Raw genomic sequence first — 21,686 nt, 5'->3', positions numbered from 1 at the left:
ACTTTTGTCTATACCAACTAGTCTTCCCTACCTCACCCTTAAAGAGACTTAGAAGATATCACTCTGGATTGTATAGTCTAGCTCTAAATACAAAGGATGGATTTTTAAGATTTGTTTTTATAGGATCAGAATTGCAGAATTTTAGCCTGGAAAGAAATTGTACAATCTACTTGACTCCTACATGTTCTTCACTTGATAAATGAGACAAAGAACAGCAAAGACAAGGCTGAAGTAACCTGTAAATCAAAAGCAGGGCTAAACTCAGGAAACCCAGGTTGCTCATGACAAATTCAGATACTCTCACTATAGTGTGGAGATTCATACTACCTTACTGAATTAATTTACTGTATCACTTTGCATATTGCACCCCTGCCCCACTCTCCTTTAAGATTCAGCAAAATTTTTATTGTGGAAGAATAAAAAGTGGTTTCGATCCTCTCTCTCCAGAGTATCAGATTTCTGAAAATTGCTGACACAAAACACTTTCAGACCCAAATTTAATATAAAAGCACTGAGTATGCAAATGAGGCATAAAGGCAAACTTTAGAAATGAACTAAAGAGATAAAGAATCAAGATTAAGATGTTTAAGATTAGACTTCAGTCCTGCACTTCTTCTGTTCTTTTCTGGTCAACAAGCAACTTTGACCCCAAACTGTAGATGCACACCTGGGCCAGCAACAGTCACCGAGCTACTTATCAAATCTCACTCTCGGGGCAAAGTCTGTTCAGACATGCTCACCCCACCCCCATCCTGTTTTACTTCAGTGTCAGAAGGAAATGAAGCCACAACCAGAACAAAAAGAACTCTAACACCTTTTGCTCCCTGCCTCCTCCCTCCCTCCTACAGCTACACCACCCTAGCTGGGCTCTAGTGTGACATCCCTGCCTGCCTGAGGGAGGGATCATGAGCAGAGTCTGCATTTACAGGCAAGTGACACCCAGGAGCCACAGGCTTCTGTAAGTACGAGGTCTGCGTGAGACCCAAGTCAGAGCAATGGCATTGTCACTGGAAGAATTTGTCCACTCTCTTGACCTCAGGACCCTGCCCAGGGTCCTAGAAGTCCAGTCAGGCATCTACTTTCAAGGTAAGCACTCTCCTGTCTGTGGGCTGGCTAAAAGTACTCATAAAGTGTACACTCTTGGGAATTGGAGGAAGAAATTTTAATAGAACATGTATGAGTTCTGTTAAAGGACAGATGAAAGAGAGAAAGTAATAAAAGAGAGAAAGTAATAGTCAAGACCCAAGAGTAATGAGGAAGAGAGAAATAGGGCTCTGGGGCAAACAGGAGGAAGGAATTGTGTGAGGCTTCTTGAGCTTTTCATAACCTTCTAAATAGTTCAACATGAACGGTGAATTATTTCTGCCTTTTCTTTGAAATAGGTTATAATGCAAGATCGAAAAGTTAAGCTGTCTATGTTTCTAGAATATAGAGAATAAAATTTAATTTTATAAAACAAAGGTAATTATTAAAAGGGCAGTGTTTAGAAAGAAAAATTCAGCCAGCTCTTAACGACTCTTTGGTGTTGCCTTTGTCAGTGCTTCTTACACCCTTTCTGTAGGGGGCCAAACTCCCCATTCTTTAAATGATGCCATTCTTATTGAAGGTATAGAAATTAATGTTTTCTAATCACAAGATAGTTTTTAAAAATTGATGTTGAAAAGCCAAGATTCAGTTTGGATTATTGATTAGTAAGTTAACGCATTTTCAATGTAATTCACTATGTTAATTCAGCAAAAGCATGTTAAGGCCTAGAGATTCTTTAAGCAGTTAGTTTAGATAGATGCAAGAAAGTAAGAGGTGTTTTCTAGGCAAACATGTATTTCTTGTCATAATGGTCGTAGAACTGATGCACTAATAAAATTGAATACAATAAAACTACTAGGAAAGTAACTTAAAGAAGTGTTGGTAGGCAAACCTTTCATAGAAAAAACGTTTTAGATATTATATTATAAAATAAAACAAACATTGACAAATGTCAAATCCAACATGCACGCACACACACGCACACACCTGTTGGTGCAAGCTGTCACCAGCTTAATATCAGGTTTTGTTTAATTCACTTGTAAATTGATTATTTGAAGTCAAACCACATTTTTCCATGTATACAATATTATGCAATATATCTTTGCTCACAAGTCAGCCCCAAATCATTTTTTTTTTTGTTTCATAGTTTGTGCTATGGAGGCTTTACATACAAAGTCAGTCTTCATTCCCAGGTTACAGAAGTATTTTCCTACATTATTTTATATCGACTTATCCATTTTGTAATTCACATTCAGTTTTTAATTCATTTGGAGGACACTTTGCTAAGGGTGCAGAGGGATCCAATTTTAGTTTGTTTTTTTTCCATAAAATAAACCTGACTCCCCAGTACCATTTGTCCAGCTAGCCATCCTTTGCCATTGATTTGTATCACTGCTGTAAGTTATATGTAAACCTGGAACAATCTGTCTCTGAAATATCACTTACATACCATTAGTCTATTTTTTCTTCGATTGTGCCAAAACCACCATATTTTTGTAACTATGGCTCTGAAGTGTGTTACTGTGTAGTCCATGTACAGATTGACCCCTGTTTTTCCTCCTTTTATCTGAGTCAACTTTAGCTATTCTAGATTTTTTTGAATATGTTCTTAAAGAAATCAGCCAGTTACTTAAGAAATTCAACTAGAATTTGTATTGGATTATACTGATTTTGTAGATTGACTTAGGAAGATTTGACATTTTTATATTAAGTCTTAGAAAAGAACAGAGTATGTCTCCCCATGTGTTGAGACCCTCTTCATCCTTTAATAGTTCACTACTATGCTATACTTCAGTTAAGGGGGGAGGTATATACTTAGAGGAATTTTTATGAAGTAAGGACATTTATGTAACCACCACCCTGGTCAAGAAATAGAAAATTACAAATATTCTAGAAATCTCATCTTGTACTTTTTTCTCAAACATTATCCTTTACCCTCCTCAGAGGTGATCATTATCATGACTTTTGTTCATTTATGAACTTTATATAAATAAAAAATTATAGCATGTATCATTTCCTAACTGGCATATATGCTCAACATCATCTCTGAAAAATTAATCAATAATGTTCTATATAGTTTATTCATTTCAATGTGTATAACACTTCATTGAATGAATATACACAACTTATTAGTGCATTCTACTGCTAGTGGATATCTGAATTGTGTCTAGTATGGAGTTGTTACCAGCAATGTCATCATGAACATTTTTGTACATATGCATACACATGTATGTATACTCAGTTGTGTATATAAATTAGTGAAACTTCCATGTCATATGGTATGTGTATACTCAGCTTTGGTGAATAATGAAAAACAAGTTTCCCTAGTAGTTATACCAATTTACATTCCTACCAGCAGTGTATGAGAGTTTCAATTAATCTATATCCCTGGCAACATTTGATGTTATCAGTAATTATAATTTTAGTTATTCTTGAGTATAGCATTTATAGTTTGCATCTTTCTGCCTGGTGACCCATGAAATTAGGCACCTTTTCATATATATGTTTACTGGCCTTTTGGAGATGCTCTTTTATAAAAACATTGTTCGTGTCTCCAGCATTTCTCCACTGTACTTCATGAACTTTTTTAATTGATTGGAATATATATATATATTCCAACATATATATATCCACACACTGTATATATATACTATATACACACCACACACACACACACACACACACACACACACACTGGGATTTCTGACCCTTTGTCTGTTATCCATGCTGAGATATCTATCTCAGCCTATAGCTTAGTATTTCATTTTTAAATGGTGCGTTTTGAGGAAAGGTTTAATTTTAATGGTATTGTATTCAGTTTATAATTGCTTTCTTTCTTATCCTTTCAAATAATTTTTTACCCTAAACTCATGAAGATATGTTCTGTTTTTTTTTTTTTTAAGTTTCCAATTTCTTTTTTTTTTCCATTACAGTTTACATTCAATATTATCTGTATTGGTTTCAGATATACGGCATAGTGGTTAAACAACAATATACTTTATATTGTTATAAAGTATAAGTATTCTTTAGCAGTCCTCCCATATTTCAATCACCCACCTGGCACCGTGCCTAGTTATTACAGTATTATTGATTACATCCCCATGACTATGTTGTGACTACCAGTTGGTACTTCTCAATCCCTTCAATTTTTTCACCCAGTCTCCCAACCTCCCTCTCCTCTGGCAACCATCAGTCTGCTCTCAGTGTCTATGAGTCTGTTTGTATTTTGTTTGTTCTTTTATTTTGCTCTTTGGATTCCACATATAAGTAAAATCGTGTAGTATTTGTCTTTCTATGTCTGATTCAGCAAAATATCCTCTAGGTCCAGCCATGCTGTTGCAAATGGTAAGATTTCATTCTTTCTTATGGCCAAGTTTATATACATATATATATATATAAAATCTCACCATTATTTATCCATTTATCTATTCATGGGCACTTGGGTTGCTTCCATAGCTTGGTTATTGTAAATAATGCTGCAACGAACATGAGGGAGTATATTGTCTTTCAAATTAGTGACTAATGTTTTCAGTTTCTTCAAATATATACCCAGAAATGCAATCAGTGAGTCACAAGGCAGTTCCATTTTTAATTCCTTGAGAAATCTCCATACTATTTTCCATAATGGCTGCACAAAATCAATCTGCATTCCTACCAACCGTGCATGAGGGTGTCCTTTTCTCCGCATCCTCTCCAACATTTGTTGTTTGTTTATTTATTGATGACGGCTCTTCTGACAGGTGTGTGGTGATATCTCATTGTGGTTTTAATTTGCATTTCTCTGATGATCAGTGACAGTGAGTATCTTTTCATACATCTGTATGTTCTCTCTGGAGAGTGCCTATTCAGGTCCTCTGCCCATTTTTAATTGGATTGTTTGATTTTCTGATGTTGACTTATATGAGTTCTGTATAAATCTTGGATATTAACCTTTATCATAAGCGAGTATCTTCTCACATTCAACAGGCTTTTTGTTTTGTCTATGGTTTCCTTTACCGTGTAAAAACTTTTTAGTTTGACGCAGTCCCATTTGTTTATTGTGGAAGATAATTTCTTACATTGCCTTTTTGTTTTTTGTTTAGTCCCACCTTAAGATCTGCAAGGTGGGACTAAACTGAAAAATATTATTACAATATTTTTATGGATAAACTGCCTTTCTCCTTCTCTCTAACTGTGTCATATTAGTCATAAACAGTGTCCATACATGTCTGGTTCTCTTTCTATAGCTTCTATTCTGTTCCATTCATGTAATTGCTGTACTCACACCAGTCTTACCTTGTCTTAATTAATATAGGTTTGCACCAATGTAATGTACAACTTATATTAAACATGATAATATATAGCAGAGACGTGCTTCCCAAACTTAGTTGCACATTAGAAATATCTGGGAAGTATTAAAACTAGAGATGCCTGGTCTGTCCTCAAAATATAAGAATTTAATTATGTAGGAAATAAGGCATTACCATGAGGTTTTTAAAAATCTCCCTGATGATTATGACATGCACCCAAATTTGAGAACTGCTAGTTTTGTACTACTATGTAATGCTCTCCCAATTTCTTATTCTCCTCCAAGTTTAGCAGCATGAATTTTCATATACATTTTAGAATTAAATTATCAACTTCCACAAAAGCCCTCTTAGCATTCTGATCAACAGTGCATTGGTTGGTTGGACAGAATTGCCACCATTTTAAGTTTACTAATCCATGAACCTCATGTAGCCTTTCAGTTATATAGATCTCTTCATTTTATAATTTCTTAGTTTTGTTCTGTTTCTTTCATTGATCTCTAACTTGATCTCTGTTATTTTATTGTGTTTGTCTGTTTGCTCCTTTTCTAGCTTTCTAGGTTAAACAGGCAATCATTTAAAAAACATTTGTTGAATTTTGATAAATGTGTTTAAAACTGTATTTTTCCTCTTAATACATCTTTAACTGTTACCCATAAATTTTGCCATGTAGTATTTTTTCTATTACTCAGTTCCAAATAAATTTATTATTTTCAATCCAATGGATATTTACTTATTTACTGATAATATGGGGTTTCCTTCAGCTATTCCTTTTGCTTTAATTGATAATTTTATTGTATGTTGTTAGAGAACAATAGTCTGCATCATCTTGTGTCTTTCTAAATGAGTGAGTCTTCCTTTGCTTGATGGCATGAACCATATCTTACAATGAAAGATTTCATATGTGCTTCAAAAAGCACATATTTTGTTGTTTGGTATAGCATCTTTCAGTATATACCATATTGCCTAAGTTTTTCATTGTTTTGTGCTGATCCTGCTCTCATTGCTTAATTTTTTTTGTGGTTTTACCATCATTTCCTAAGAGGGCTATTTAAAAAAAAAATCCTTTAACAGCTGTTGATATATCTAGTTTACTCCTTATTTCTGCTTTTTTTGTTAGATCATATTTTTGAGGTTGTTGCATCTGCTTGTGTTAATGAGGGCCATACCTTACTCTGCTATTATTGTTCTTTTTTTTCTATATGACTTTTTTCACTAAGTTCTAGGTTGTTAGATAATGTTACTAACCCAGTTTTCTCTCGGAACATCTTTTTCTAAGCATTTATTTTCAATTTTTTGTCATTTTGTTTAAAGCACAAGAAAACATGTTCTTTGTCTTCTTTCTGCTTGTTTATCAGTGTAGGCAGCAGAACCAGGTTTGGCCCACCCTGTGGTAAAGACTTCAGGACAGATTTTTGGGGAAAGGAGATTTGAGGGAACTTGAGAAAATGAAATTGTATAAGGTTCTGTGGTACTGGATTGAATGCCCCCAATTTGCAACCACAGTGATAATAAGCAGCGTAGCTATCAATCATATGCTAGTCAAGCACTTAGTAAGTTGTCCTGTTGATGTGCAGCATGGCACCGGGGTTATAAACTCAGGTCTCTGAGTCCTGGCTGTTACAAATGAGGGGTGCTTCCATGGTCAACTTAAAACATTCCAAATCTGTTTTGTCCCTCTCAAGAAAAATAGGCTTCATCATAACCCTGAAGGTTGAAGTGAAGATTAATTAAGCTATTGCATATAAAATATTAGCAAAATGACTGTCCTTTAAGAATCTTGCAGTAAATCTTAAATGTTACTATTATGATTACCATGTTGGTATACTATGAGGAAAACTGAACAACCATTTTTCAAAAAGTAAAACACAACAGATTTGAATTCCACTATAGTTACATACGCTGACATAAATTAAATATGGAGAAGAAATATCAAAAGTTAAAATATTAACAATAAAATCACTAAAAGAAACCATAGAAAAATATTCAACTAGGTGCTTTAAAAAGTGAAAAGTTAAACTTATGAAGGAGAAACTTCTTTATTAAAAAAACAAACTACCCTGGCTGGCGTAGCTCAGTGGATTGAGCGCGGGCTGCGAACCAGTGTCGCAGGTTCGATTCCCAGCCAGGGTACATGCCTGGGTTGCAGGCTATAACCCCCAGCAACCGCACATTGATGTTTCTCTCTCTCTCTCTCTCTCTATCTCCCTCCCTTCCCTCTCTAAAAATAAATAAATAAAATCTTAAAAAAAAGAAAATACATTAAAAAAAAACTAAAATACACAAATGCAGACAAAAGTCAAACTACAAACTGGGAAAATTTTCATAGTATAAACACCAGACAGATTGTAAATACGTAAGTGTATAAAGCATTATTAAATAACGATAAACAAAAATGAATGTGAAGTTTTAAAATAAGAAAATGTGTATAAAAAAGCTTCACATGTCAGAAACATAATAAAAATTTTTCAAGTTTACTAATAATAAGATGCAAATAAGAAAGAAATCACTCAATCACTTTTTAGGTCACAGATCTTAAAAAGATTGAGACATGTAGGCATGCCCAATATAGGTATGTGTGTATTAAAATGAGGAGAAGCACAGTTGTTGGGTGTATAGACTGTTGCAGATGAAAGTATCAATTGGGCAATATGCATCTACATATAACATGTGCATAAATATATGACCTCTAGAAATTAACTTAAAATATACTTACAAAAATAAAAATAATGATTATACAATAATAATCATAAGCAGCATCTTTTATATGTATACATCAAGTGAATATCAGCATGGAATAGCTTATGTAAAGTACAATAATACATTTTCAAGGGGCTGGAATTACAATGGGGGAAGAAAGCAAAGCCCTTACCCTATTGGGGCTTATATTTTTGTGGATGGGACAAATGAGAAACAAATGACAGATTTAATATACATACAAGTGTCATGAAGAACTAAATAAGTAGTAAAGCAAGGCAGGGGGAAGAAATGATCTTTTGATAGGGTAATTAAGGCAGATATTTCTGATGAGATGAAATTTATGCAGGGACCAGAATAAACTGAGGAAACGAGCCTGACACATATCTGGAAGAACATTCTTGCTCAGGACAGAGCAAGTACAAATCACATAACATTCTTCCTAATTAAGAAACAGGAGGAGGTCAGTGGGAATGAGGCATTGCGATTGCAGGGAAGGATGGTGGGGGATGAGGTTGGGGACGTGGTGGGGAGGTATGGATTGCGTAGGACTCAAAGGCCAAAGTAATATCTAATTTGGTACAGAGTGGGCTGGGGAACAGGTGGGGGCTATAAGATAAAGTCACACTAAAGAGCTGATTTAGGGACAGAGAACTGAATGCTGGGAAGGAATCAGCCATGCAAACATATGGAGACCAAAAAGAATTTAGTCTGTTTGAGGAAGAGAAAAAATATCCCTGTACCTTGTACAGACAGAAGAAAACAGAGAGGAGAGCTTAGGAGAAGAGGTTTAAGGAGTAGGCAAAAACATTTCAAGGAGTTTGGATTTTACAACTACTGTCAATGAGCAGTTTGAGGCAGGAGATTGACAGAGCCTGATTGCTGCTTTAGGAGGCTCATTGGCTGCTGTTGGGGGAAGAGGGCAGAATTACAATGAGACGCATCAGGAAACCATTTAGTAGTCCCAAAGACAGACTGTGGTGGCTTGATTTAGTTTGCAGAGAAATGACCAGTCAGGATATGCTTTGGAGATAGAAATGTCACAACTGGGTAGTGGATTCAGTATGCATGAGAGGCTGAGACTAAAGGATAATTCAAGGATTTGAGCTAAGCCACTCGACTGGTGTTTGTATATTTGACAGAGCTGTGAAGGCCAGGGGAGGAAGAGGTCCGGTGGGAAAAGCAAAAGTTCTGTTTTGACATGTTAAATATAAATATTTATCAGAGTAGAGATTTCAGGTAGACAGCTGAAAACTCTGTTTTGGCCACAGAGAAAGGTCATGGCTGAAATGTCCCATCCATAATATAATTGATCAGGATTTTATATGATCACATACATTGTCGGTTAAAAGTAGTAAGTATGATTTTTTTCTACAGATACTTATGATCATTCTAAAGTATACACAATAGTAAAAATTGTAAGAGGATGAAGATGAAATTAACATTTTAAATAATTTTAATTTTCTGTTAACAAAATATATTTTATCTCGTAAAAGATAACTTTATTATATTGACTATGAATATATTTTAGTGAAAGCAATATAACTGAAAATTATTGAAAATATAAGCCCTGGCTGGTGTGGCTCAGTGGATTGCATCTGGCCTGTGAACCAAAGGGTCTCTTGTTTGATTCCCAGTCAGGGCACATGCCTGGGTTGCGGGCCAGGTCCTGGGTAGAGGGTGAGTGAGAGGCAACCACACATTGGTGTTTCCCTCTCTTATGCCCTTTTTCTCTCTCTAAAAATAAATAAATACAATCTTTAAAAAAAACAAATATGAGTTGTAGTTCTAATATTTTCTTCTCTTACCTCACATCTTGTAATACACTATGGAATATGTAACCCACTTTAGAGAACCTTGTTGGGAGACAACATAATTGCATCACGAATCCATGAAAGATCATGTAAGCTATTGCATGAATTATTATGATACACAGCATAGCTACCTTGACCTGTGCCATTATATCACCCTCCATTCTTTGAAAGAATGATTTGTAGCTAAGAAGCAAATTTGAAGAATTTTTAAAATTAGTGTTCATTTACTCCAATTACCTCCATTTGAGCACATCACAGGATTGTGCTTCCCAACACTTCTGCAGCCGTAGGACTTGCACTGGCCAATTTAATGAGAACAGAAGAATGTGTATCATTTGGAAACAGATGTTTTTAGGAACCAGTCCATAACTGAATGCATTTGATCCTGATAGACCATTACCAGACGGAGCCTCTGACAGTCTGGCTTCCTGGGTGACTACAGTTATTAGAGACTCTGCCCTGGTGAAATGAAAAATATACCTATACCATTTAATTTTGTAAGACACTGATGGTTTTTTTTTGTTATTTCAGCATAACCTAAACTTCCCTGACTGATACTGTATTTATTATTGCTAGAAATGCACTTATTATGAATTTTAAAAATTAGACATGAGATTTATTCTGGAGAGAGTCATAAAATGTCAAGGAAGTTCCTTGGGCAATAATGCTACATGTTCATGGAAGAGTGAGTTCACCACTCTGCTTTCAGGAAACACTGCTTATTTCTTCCTTGAATACTCTTTATATTGCTAATATTACCACTCATCACTATACATGTTCATATATGTAACCATTTTGGTGTTGAGTTAAAAATATGGCAAAAAATACCTGGTTTGCATTATTATCTTGTTCAATGAACTGAATATTGAGAAAAATATTTTTGCTCTATAGAAATAATTCAGTGACATAGCTGACAAGCTAGGAAATGCAGAAGCACAGAATTACCAAAAACTGCCTCAAACAGAAAGAAATACTATTAACATTTTGATGTATTCTCTTCTAATTTTTATGAAAGTATGAATTAACTTTTAAAAAGAGAAAAATTGATGCTAAAATTCCTTTTGACTTGCTTTATCCAGAATCTCACTACTCATCATAACCACCATCTACCACCTTCATTCAAGCCATCCTAATTTACTGCCAGAATTATCGAAGTAGCCACTTAACTTGTCTTCCTGCTTCTCTGTCACTCCTTAAATCTATTCTCCACATGACATAAAGAATCATGCTTTCAAATTGTGTGTCAGATTACATTGTTTTTCTGTTAAAAATCCTCCAATGGTTCTCCATTTTTTTTTTTTTACCATGTGTGATAAGGCCCTATTTTCCCCTTCTTGCTCCCATTATTTATCTGAGTTTATCGTTTACTAATCTCCTGCTTCCAGCCACACTGACCTCTTCACTGTTCCTCAAACTGAGGGACGTGCTCCTGCCTTAAAGCTTTGCTCAATCTCTTCTCTTGGGCTGGCTAGCTCTTCTACCAAATGTGAACATGGCTAACTCCTTTTTAATATAAGTCTTACCCTAACTACCTTATCTGATACTGCAAAAATTTTGCACTTCCTCCCTATATTCCCTGTTCTTTCTACCATGTTCTTTTTTTGTTTTGGAATCCAAAACCTATCTCATTCTTTCGTGCCATGTAAGTTACTCAATGTTTAGTTTTCTGTCTTCTCCTATTATATTTTCCTCACATCTTAATTGAGGTATAATTTTCTAAGCTACAGAATCCACCCATTATAAATATGTAATTCAGTGACTTTTAGCAAATTTATAGAGTTGTGTAACCACCACTAATTTTAGACCATTTCCATCACCTCATAGAAGTCCCCTGAACTATTTGCCAATAACCGTCACTGGTATTTCCAACCCCTGGCAACCATTCACCCGCTTTTTGTCTATAAATTAGCCTTGTCTGAACATTTCATATAAAATAAATTATACAGTGTATGTCTTTTGTATTTAGCTTTTTTTACTTACTATGTTTTTGAGGTTTATCCATGTTGTAGCACACATAAATATTCTGTTCCTTTTTACTGCAAATGATATTTTATTATATGAATACTCTATATTTTGTTTATCTAGTATCAATTAAAGGACACTTATATTATTTCCTTTTGAATATATTATGAATAATGTACCATTTTACATTTCTACTTACAGTGTATTAGGATTTCAGTTTCTCCAAATTCTTACTAAATTCTTACCAAAAATCCTGGTATTTTCTATTTTTATATTACGGCCAATGGTATCACAATGTAGTTTTTAATTTGCATTTCTTTAATGACAAGTGATGTTGAGCAATTTTTTCTGTGCTTATTAGCAATTTATATGTCTTTTTTGATGAAACCTCTTCATATTGTTTGCCCATCTTTGTGTTCTTGTTATTGAGTTATAACTGGTGGAACCAGTTCTTTCTACAGCTAAAATAATCTATATACATTACCTTAGAACTGATCCTTCTATGCTTACAGGTAAGGGGAATGGCTTCCACTAAGCATAGCTCACCAGTTTTATCATTAGGATGTATTGTTTATGGAAGACTTCCTGTTTTAGTATAGCCCTTGAGCTAAGAATAATCTTTAAAATATTTACAAATAGTTGAAAAATATCAAAATGCAATTTTGTAACAAGTGATTATTATATAAAATTTAAATTTCTCTGTTTATAAATAAAATTGTATTGGAATGTTAATAAAATAATTATTTCTCTATTTCCATTCTAATATTTGATTTACAAATAATACAAGTATTGTCAGATATAAATAGCAAATATTTTCTTCTGTGACTCATTTTTTTCATTTTTCTTAACATCTTTCAAAGCAAAATGTTTTCAATTTTTATGAAATCCAATTTATCAATTTTTTTGAACACTCATATTTGTAATTAAGGTCACACAAATTTTGTCCAGTGTTTTACATTGGGAATCTCCCAGATCACTCTCAGTTTTGATGATTTTCAGGAAATACAGAACTCAGATAAGCAGTTTTACTTAGAGTTATGGTTTATTACATGGAAAGGATATGGATCAAAGTCTACAAAGGAAAAAGGCACATAGGGCAGAGTTCACGAGAAAAGAAGCATGAGCTGCTAGTTATTCTGTAAGTCCCCTGGAAATGATGTGTCACAACATGGGCAGAATATTTCTAATTAGGGAAGCTCACTCATGCCCTTGTGTCCACAATCTTTATTGGAACAGTGACTTAGGCATGGAGTATCTGTGTGACTGACCTTAGTTACTGTGTCTCCAACCCATCCAGAGGTCAAGTTACACAGTGTGATTTGGGACCATGGGTGTACAAAACAGGCATTCACCATTAATAACATTGTGAGCATAAACTATCTGGTGTGGCCTGAGATTTCAGATATAGGATAACACTCTAATCTGGTAGGTTATTTTAAGGGTTTAGATGTTGTCTCTCAGAAGCCTGTGAAGCTTAATCCTTTCTTTGGAATATGTGGAGTTTGGGCACTCCAAGCCCATGGAGTTAACCCTTTACTTCTTAGTTTTTTTTGAAAAAGAGACTTATCTCTTATCCTTAAATCTAATTTCCATTTGACTTAGCCAGAATTTCCTAAAGTCTTAAATCTAAGTAATGAAAAAAAATTAACCAGCTTTATACAGTTATTAAGCATGCTGTGAACACATCAGTTAGAAAAGAGTTTCTAGTTGGGAGAGTGAGGGAGTTTCCCAGGTAGCTGGGTGAATGGCTTTCCAAACTCATAGAACATCTTTACCAAAATGTTATAGCAGAAATGTGTTAATATATTTCAAGAAAAAGTGAGACATCAATGAGGTTGGAAGGAGGGGAAGAGTGATCAGAAACGATTACAGAGAGGAAATGGTAGAGAACCATATATGGTACTTTTGGACATTCAAAATTTTACTCGTAAAAGAATTGGAAACTTGGAGATACTAATCAAATTAGTAAAACAGCTGAAATAATCATACAACTATTCTCTTAACTATGTATTGAGATACCATGAGCAATGTCTTCTATTTATCAAGCAAAGGAATGCTTGATGAAACCACACATGTATTTACATAAGTCAGAACACAGCTTTGCTGAAATGAGCTCATAAATACAATGCCCAAGTTTTATCTTATACCAGTTGTGAAATGCCATAAAGATGAGTTTCCCTTCTTGAAAAGTAAGATTTTTAAGTACCATGTTTTGAATATATTAAATATTGTATTTCTTTTTCCTGCCAAAATATACAAGAATCATGGAAATTATTTTGTAAAGTTGTATGTCTCTCTCCTCTATTGTTCCTTATGTCTTTCTTCCTTTTACAAAATAAATAAAGTATGATTCTTGCTTTTAAGGACTCCATAGGACAGTAAAAGGAGATAGATATTTTAAAATCTATAATTCAGATATGGAGTGAAAGGTTCTCCAATAGACACAAACTTCTGAAAACACTGGGAAGAGCACAACTTACCACTTAAGTCAGAGGAAGCTTAACAAGAAGTACAGATATACATATATATGTATATGTGTACACACACACACACACACACACACACAGGCTGGGGCTTGCAGACTGAAGATGAGTAGGTAAATAAGAAATTTTCAAAATAGGCGAAAAATGTTTAAAAGGTTATATACATTTAAAAATTTAAAATATGGCTCAAGAAGAACCCAGGGAACAGTAGGTAATTACAAAATTGGTGGTCATATTTTAAGTGGCTTCTGAATTCTAATGAGGATATTGAATTTATTCTGTAATCAATAGAAATCCTTAAAGGGTATCATTTTTAACATGTTTTCCTGATTATAAAATTAAAACTCATTCATTGTAAATGATTTTAAAAATGTAGGAAAAGCCAAAGAATTTTTGAGATGTTTAAGACAAAAAAAAATCAGCTCTGATGAATAGATTAGATTCTAGTAGAGGTTTACAAGATGGATTTGAGTCAAACCATAAGGAGCTAATAGCAGCTGAAGGGAACAGATTAAATCTACAGTCCTTCAGGTAGAATCTTCTGAACTTCACAGTTTATGAGAAGCAGCCAGCAAAAAGGAGGAGTTGATCACAGGTCTGAGGTCCCTAGACTAAGTAAATGTGGTAGGTGTTTAAAACATTACTTGAAAGCGTTACTACAAGAGCAGCAGAGGTTTTGGAGATACAGGCATGATTCGGTTATATCCCAATGAGTCTGAAGCTCCTATAGGGCACTCAGATGCAAATGAACATTACACCACAAAAATGTACTTCTGAAGTAAAAGCAGTCATCAGCTTGTCACTTTTAACATATTTGCAAATGGGTGAAATAAGTCTTATTTTAGGAATGGCCCTGTAGTCCATTTGAGAAGAAATACAAGGGTCTCAAAGAACAAGACAGAAGGTATGGATAGAGGGGGAGCCTGTCAAAACAAAAAATGTCTTTTGGAGGAGAAGCAGGAGAAAGTGGGGTAGTTTCTTGACAAAAGGAAATGACATAGAACGATAAGTTTTGAAAGTGTCAAGGATGTTTGCTTTTAGCACATTGTTTATGATGGATTATTAACTATGACTATAGCTCTCCCTATATAAAGCTTATTATGTGTCAGGCACTCTGCTATGCCCTTTGTATATATATTTGGGTATGTAAACATATATAATATATAATAAACATATTTTATGTATGTATATGACTATATATAAATATATGTGAATATATCTAAAACAACATATATAGACAATACTTTATGCTCATCTATATTAAAATTCAGTATTTATATGTATATAAGTACACATATATTTAATCTTACTTAAATTATTTAATTCATTATTTCTATAAAGAAATTTAATCCCTGGCCATATCTTATGAGATTATTATTATATCCATTCTTAAGGTCACCTATTTGCCATATCACCTACATATGCCTTAGAGATAAAATTTAGAGTAAAGTTTATTCTTGCTCTGCTCACTTGAAGAGGTTATAAGATTCTATAGTGAATTCTATCATTATAGAACCATCAATGTTTTAAGAAATATGATAACAATTTATTAATGGCAGTTTGACAATACAAATTTGGTTGCCAGAATAAACATGCACAAGAAATAACTAGTACTAGTTACACATTTGTTTTGTCTTTTAATAACTTATTACTGGTTACAATTGCAATTTGATATGTGTAACCTTGAAGTATTAACTTTAAAGCTGGTTGAACAAGTATATTGAAAAATGATACTTAGTGAATTATATGTTACATGAACATGACTTTTATAGATTTGATGCATATATAAAGTTCATATAGCAACAAATTATGCCTATTTTAATGCCATAATAATTATTTTATGGCTAATTAAATTTATTTTTTTTTCAGGCTTAATTTAGTCAGCAAGGAACATGGTAGTAAAATCAGGACAAATTTGAAAAGTATAGCATTGTATTCAACATGTATTTACTCATATTTTATATACTTTACATATTCAGACAAAGCAAAACTTTCACTTTTTAATATGCATTTACAATACTGATACTAGTTCATATAGACTCAAGAGGAAAGAAATTACATAAAAGTCTAATGAAATATGTATGGCCTCTCACCTTTTTAAAAAATAAATTTCAACTAAAAACAAAACAGCAACATTTCTTTACATGAGCATATATTTGTAAGATTTATGAAAGACAAGCATTAAATTTCTATAGTAAATTTTTCTGCGTGTTTACAAAATGTTCTGTTGAGCTTCACCAACTGCAATTCAAGACAATCTAAGTTCACAGATTGTGAACACTTTGTTCACAGATTGTTGAAAACCTTTTATACCTCAGCTCTAAAATTAAGTAAACTTGTTTTACCCCGAACTTAAAATTGATAATGTTTTATTAAATAAATCTAAATTTGCTCAGTGTTATTAGCATATGGTTAGACACTAAAATAAATATTAGAATAAAATCTGGAAAACTTGTGTTTATGTTCATTTAAGAAATATATATTGAAATCATGTTGATTTGGTAATATGCAAAACTTACACTTGTGTCTACATTTTTAAGGTTAAATTGTTTGAAATGATGTTAATTTTTTTGCAATCATTTTTATCTAAGACTTGATACTTCAGCTAATGTATAATTTGACTATTGGATTGCATATAGGCCATATACTATACATCAATAAGAACCATTGATCTATGGTTCTTTCAATGTAATTAAACATTATATTTTTAGAAATAAGAATCAAAATGTTTAAAGTTTAAAAACATAAAAAATGTTTTAAAGCTTAGTGAATTTTGCTATGTGTGCTTGAATAGTTTGTCGCCTTAAAATTTAGCTCAAGCAGGCCTTATTTTAGGAAAATGTCCTAAAATAGGTATTTGAAGAACAAGCAAAAGAAACTCAGTTAAGAGTAACTTCAGCTGTATTATTTTCTAAAGTTTTAGAACAAAATGACTGCCAGAAATTTTTTGTGTTATTTACCGAAGTGGGGATGTTCTAAAACGCAGACAGTTTTGTACCAGGGAGCACAGTATTTACATCTGCAGCAGAGTGCTGACACTCACACATTTCTAACTCACTGTCGTCAAGTATCAAACTTGACTACGCGACACAACATTAAAAAGTGGAGTGTGGCATATGATTTTCTATAGGTACATAAATATAGACTATGTACTTTTTCCATTTTATAAACATAAAGAAAAGACTGAGCAAGATTTAAATAAAATAATGGTTTTTATTGGCTGCTAGACTTCCAATGTTGTGAAATGGACATTTTGGTTAGGGATCTTAATTGCCTACATTCATTTTAACAAATTATTGCTCATTTACTTAACATCGAGCAACATTTATTAAAGGAAAAGAAAATTAAAACTTTTGCCTTAAGTATATTTTCTGTATATTATGATATTGATACATTTCTTTATTTTCTGTATAGTATGATATTGATACATTTTGTCAGGCACTACTAAATGACTAATCAGTAAGTATTGAAAATGGGAATGAAAACAACTTTAAATAATGTGTAAAAATATGAAAACATATTTTTAGAAATGTCTATCTTTGATGCAGTATTCAAGTTTTTGATATTTTTTTCTGTTAAATTTTATTTACTTATATTTTTTAAATTATTTTATTGTTGTTCAATTACAGTTGTCTGCATTTACTGCCCACCAAACAATACAGTTTAACTGGGGCATCAACTTTGTTTTACTCCTAATAACTATTGGGAATCATCACACCTTTTTAAAACATAGATTCTAGCAAAAGCAATGAGATAAAATTTACTTAAATGAAATATATTTTTTCATGTGAAATAATACTTTGTAAATGCAATGGACAATCATACTTTGACAAGATTTTGTAGTTGTTAAAGAAAATTAATTTATTAGGATTTGAGACAAGTTTTCACCTAATTTATGTAATGAAATTAGTTCTTTAATATTCTGATCCTCATAAGGAAAAATTAGGTCTCCAGTTTTACTCTAGGGTATAGAGTAAATGTCCCTATGAAAATGTGGTTTTAATGAGTCAGCATTCGTGTCAGTTAAAGAAGGAACACCTGCCCCATAATGATGTGTGAATTCTAACCACAGACCAAAGCACATTTTTTTGACTTCTCTATTATAATCAGAAAAAGCTTAAGGCATATTTAAAAACATTTTTCCCCAGAAGTCCTGAAATAAAATGTTGTTAGTTTTGAATTAATTGTTCATTGACAGAGTTCACTCACAATTTGAACATTAGGAACACACTTACTAATTTTAAATATATTTCTATGTAAGTAGAGTGTATGCATTTCTTACAGTAATTTTTTAAAAAATTAGCAATGATATAGCATGCTCAAATCGTTTATACAATCGACAATAATAAAATATTGAACTTGCCTTAGATCACACACAAGCTGGCCCTTTCTTCTTTTCATTCTATTTTGTGTTCCAGTCAGGTGAGATTTGATACATTTACAGATGTTCTTCCACGGTAATGCACTTTGAGTACCCCCCATGTGCGGCAGTTCAAACAAACAAACAAACAAGCAAACTTGCCATCAAGTTTTTTTATTCAAGGAAAGGGCAAATAAGTAACAGGCTAATAATAGAAGTGGCACCTAAAAACAACAACCTCAGATCATCTCTAGATCCATTGAATGCTTTAAAATACCAGGGGGACGAGGTTGCCCTGTCTTTGGTGACCGGGCTAAATCTGCTGCGAAGTTAGTGCAGGAGTAAATCAGGGCCTAAATCAGGGCCACCTACGGAGGATTAATGCAGGCCTCGGCTCCCTGGGCCTGTGGGTAAAATATGCAACAGCAGAAGGCTTAGAGAGGGCAGGTTGTAAATCCTGGAAGACCAACTCGGAGAGACACGTCCGGTCGGAAACTGTCGGTAACAGAAGGAGCAGCTCCAGCTCAAAGACCCGCAGCAAACTGTAAGGACGCCACCACTACCGCCTCTGCTTCCTCCGCCCTGCGCTCTCACCACCCACGGCCCCTCCAGGTGCATCAGAGCCCAGACAGCAGAATCAGTTTCCCTAACAGCCATAAGGATCTGTTTTCCTTCCCCCGGCCTACACCTGTCCCCGCATAATTTGTCCATTGTTTTAAAAAGTAATTTTCTACATTTCTCGTCAATCTACTCTTTTTAGAATGACGCAGCATTCTAGATCAACAAAAGTAACCTCATTTTATTGAGGCAGAGACCAGTTTCAAGTCACGTTTTTGTGCAATCATTCCATTCACAGATTATTAATAGAAAGAAGACTAAAAATTTTTCTAAAACAGGATCAACAATTACCTTTCTTTTTGGGTTTACTCTTTTTAAAATATATAATCTTATTATATTTTCCATTACCATTTAGTCCTTGTCCCCCTCCCCCCAGCAGTCCCCACCCTGTTGTCCATGTCCATGAGTCCTTTTTCTTTTTGCTCAACCCCTCCACCCCCTAATCTCTCTGCCTCACTAGCTGTCATCTGTTCCCCATCTATGAGTCTTGTCTCTGTTTGGCTTGTTAGTTCAGTTTGTTTGTTAAATTACACTATGAGTGAAATCACACATTATTCGTCTTTCTCTGACTGGCTTATTTCACTCAGCATAACGTTCTCCAGGCCCAACCATACTGTTGCAAGGAGTAAAATTGTCTTGTTTTTCTGGCCGAGTAGAATTCCATTGTGCAAATGTCCCATAGTGGTTTTGTCCATTCATCTGCTGATGGACACCTGAGCTGCTTCCACATCTTGGTGATTGTAAATACAACTGCAATGAACATAGGGGTGCTTATGTTCTTTCGAATGAGTGTTATGGGTTCCTTTGGACATATTCCCAGAAGTAGGATTGCTGGGTCAAAAGGCAGATCCATATTAATTTTTTGAGGTGTCTCCATACTGCTTCCCACAGTGGCTGCACCAGTCTGCATTCCCACCAACAGTGCAGAAGGGTTCGTTCCGGTTTCTCCACATCCTCACCAGCACTTCCTGTTTTTTTTTTATTTATTGATGATAGCCATTCTGACAGGTGTGAAATGGCATCTCATGTGTTTTTTAATTTCATTTCTCTGATGTTTAGTGATGTTGAGCATCTTTTCATATGTCTATTGGCTATCAGTATGTCCTCTTCCGAGAAGTATCTATTCAGGTCCTTGCCCATATTCTAATTGGGTTGTTATGATACTTAAATATAAGGAGGCAGATAAGCAATGAAATGAAACAAAGTAATCTTTAAGAATGACCATTTATTCAGTTGGCAGTGAGTAACTTGGCAGTATGCTGAATTTGCAGCAGCAAGATAATTAAATAACCATGACCTTCTCAAAGAAGACAAGGCCTCCTCCTGAAGGCAGGCATAACACAAAGATATCATGACCCTGCTCCATATAACATGCTCACAACAGTTGTCACTCACTCCTGGATTGATGTGCTTTCGGTCAAGTATGAATTTTCAGATGATGTAACTAAGAGAACATTTGTCCTCAGTGTAAATAACATGATTCTCAAGATTTTTTAAAAGTTGACATTTAATAAACTACTTCTTTTAACACATGCTCTGAAGCTTAAGTGAGTGCTTCAAACCACTTAAGACAAGTAAGAATAGAAATTTTGATGTCTACTATTGAGTGTTCTCTTACTCAATAAGCAATTCATTGACAAGTTCTCATTAAAATTTGGCAGTGAAATTAATAACTGATAGATGTTATTTATCTGACAAGTGACTTTTAGCATTGCTTTTATTGCTAGGCTCTTCTAAACAGAATCCTTAGTGAAACAAAGCTGAAATTATCCAAGGAAGCACCATGTTTTAAAAAACCACAGTCTCAGCTGCTCAGTAAAATTCAGCAGCTCTTATTTATTAATGTAACTCACTGACAATATTAATCTCATTGTATTCATTAAGAGACCAAAAAGTCCTGCCAAACTTTCTGGAGAAATGACTTTTTAAAAGATTTTACTTATTTATTTTTAGGAAAAGAGTAAAGGAGGGAGAAAAGTGAGGGAGAGGAACATCGATCAGCTGCCTCTCACAACCCACATGCCCTGATCAAGAATCAAACTGATGATACATCGGTTTGTGGGATGACACCCAACCCACTGAGCCATACCATGTCAGGGAGAAAATAATGACTTTGTTGCAAACTGACCAGAACTGATTAGGTCATTAACCATTGTTAGGTTTCTTTTTTTTTTTTTTTTTTTGAATATACACTGAGAGACTTCAGTTCTTGGAAGTACATGTCCTCATGTAATGAAAGAAAATCTTAGATCAAATTTTGCCAGATGTAAACATTAATTTTCAAGCTGGCATAAAAAAGCAGATATGTGGCCTGTTTGTCAGCTGGAAATAGTCCCAGCTATTTATCTTTTCAGATGCTCCAACAACACCTTGCAGGAAAGGTTCCTTAGAGACTTGTGCAGCAATATTCCAGATCAGGACCCAGTTTCCCTTCTGCTTA

General features: G+C 34.1%; 1 protein-coding gene across 2 annotated transcripts in view; it reads left to right on the top strand.

Annotated features, from left to right (window-relative positions):
- The first annotated feature begins 835 nt into the window (after nucleotides 1-835).
- The window catches only part of THEMIS (thymocyte selection associated), a 157,918-nt gene continuing 137,067 nt past the window's right edge, over nucleotides 836-21,686 (top strand). For both annotated transcript variants that reach the window (XM_036024679.1, XM_036024678.1), the window contains exon 1: nucleotides 836-1,086. In XM_036024679.1, the coding sequence (XP_035880572.1) occupies nucleotides 996-1,086 (91 nt within the window). In that variant the 5' untranslated portion in view covers nucleotides 836-995. The remainder of the gene's footprint in view (nucleotides 1,087-21,686) is intronic.

The sequence above is a fragment of the Phyllostomus discolor genome, chromosome 4 (genome assembly GCF_004126475.2).
Source record: "Phyllostomus discolor isolate MPI-MPIP mPhyDis1 chromosome 4, mPhyDis1.pri.v3, whole genome shotgun sequence".
NCBI lineage: Eukaryota > Metazoa > Chordata > Mammalia > Chiroptera > Phyllostomidae > Phyllostomus > Phyllostomus discolor.
The sequence above is the reverse complement of the archived record's forward strand: the minus strand, read 5'-3'. Positions and strand labels throughout refer to the sequence as shown.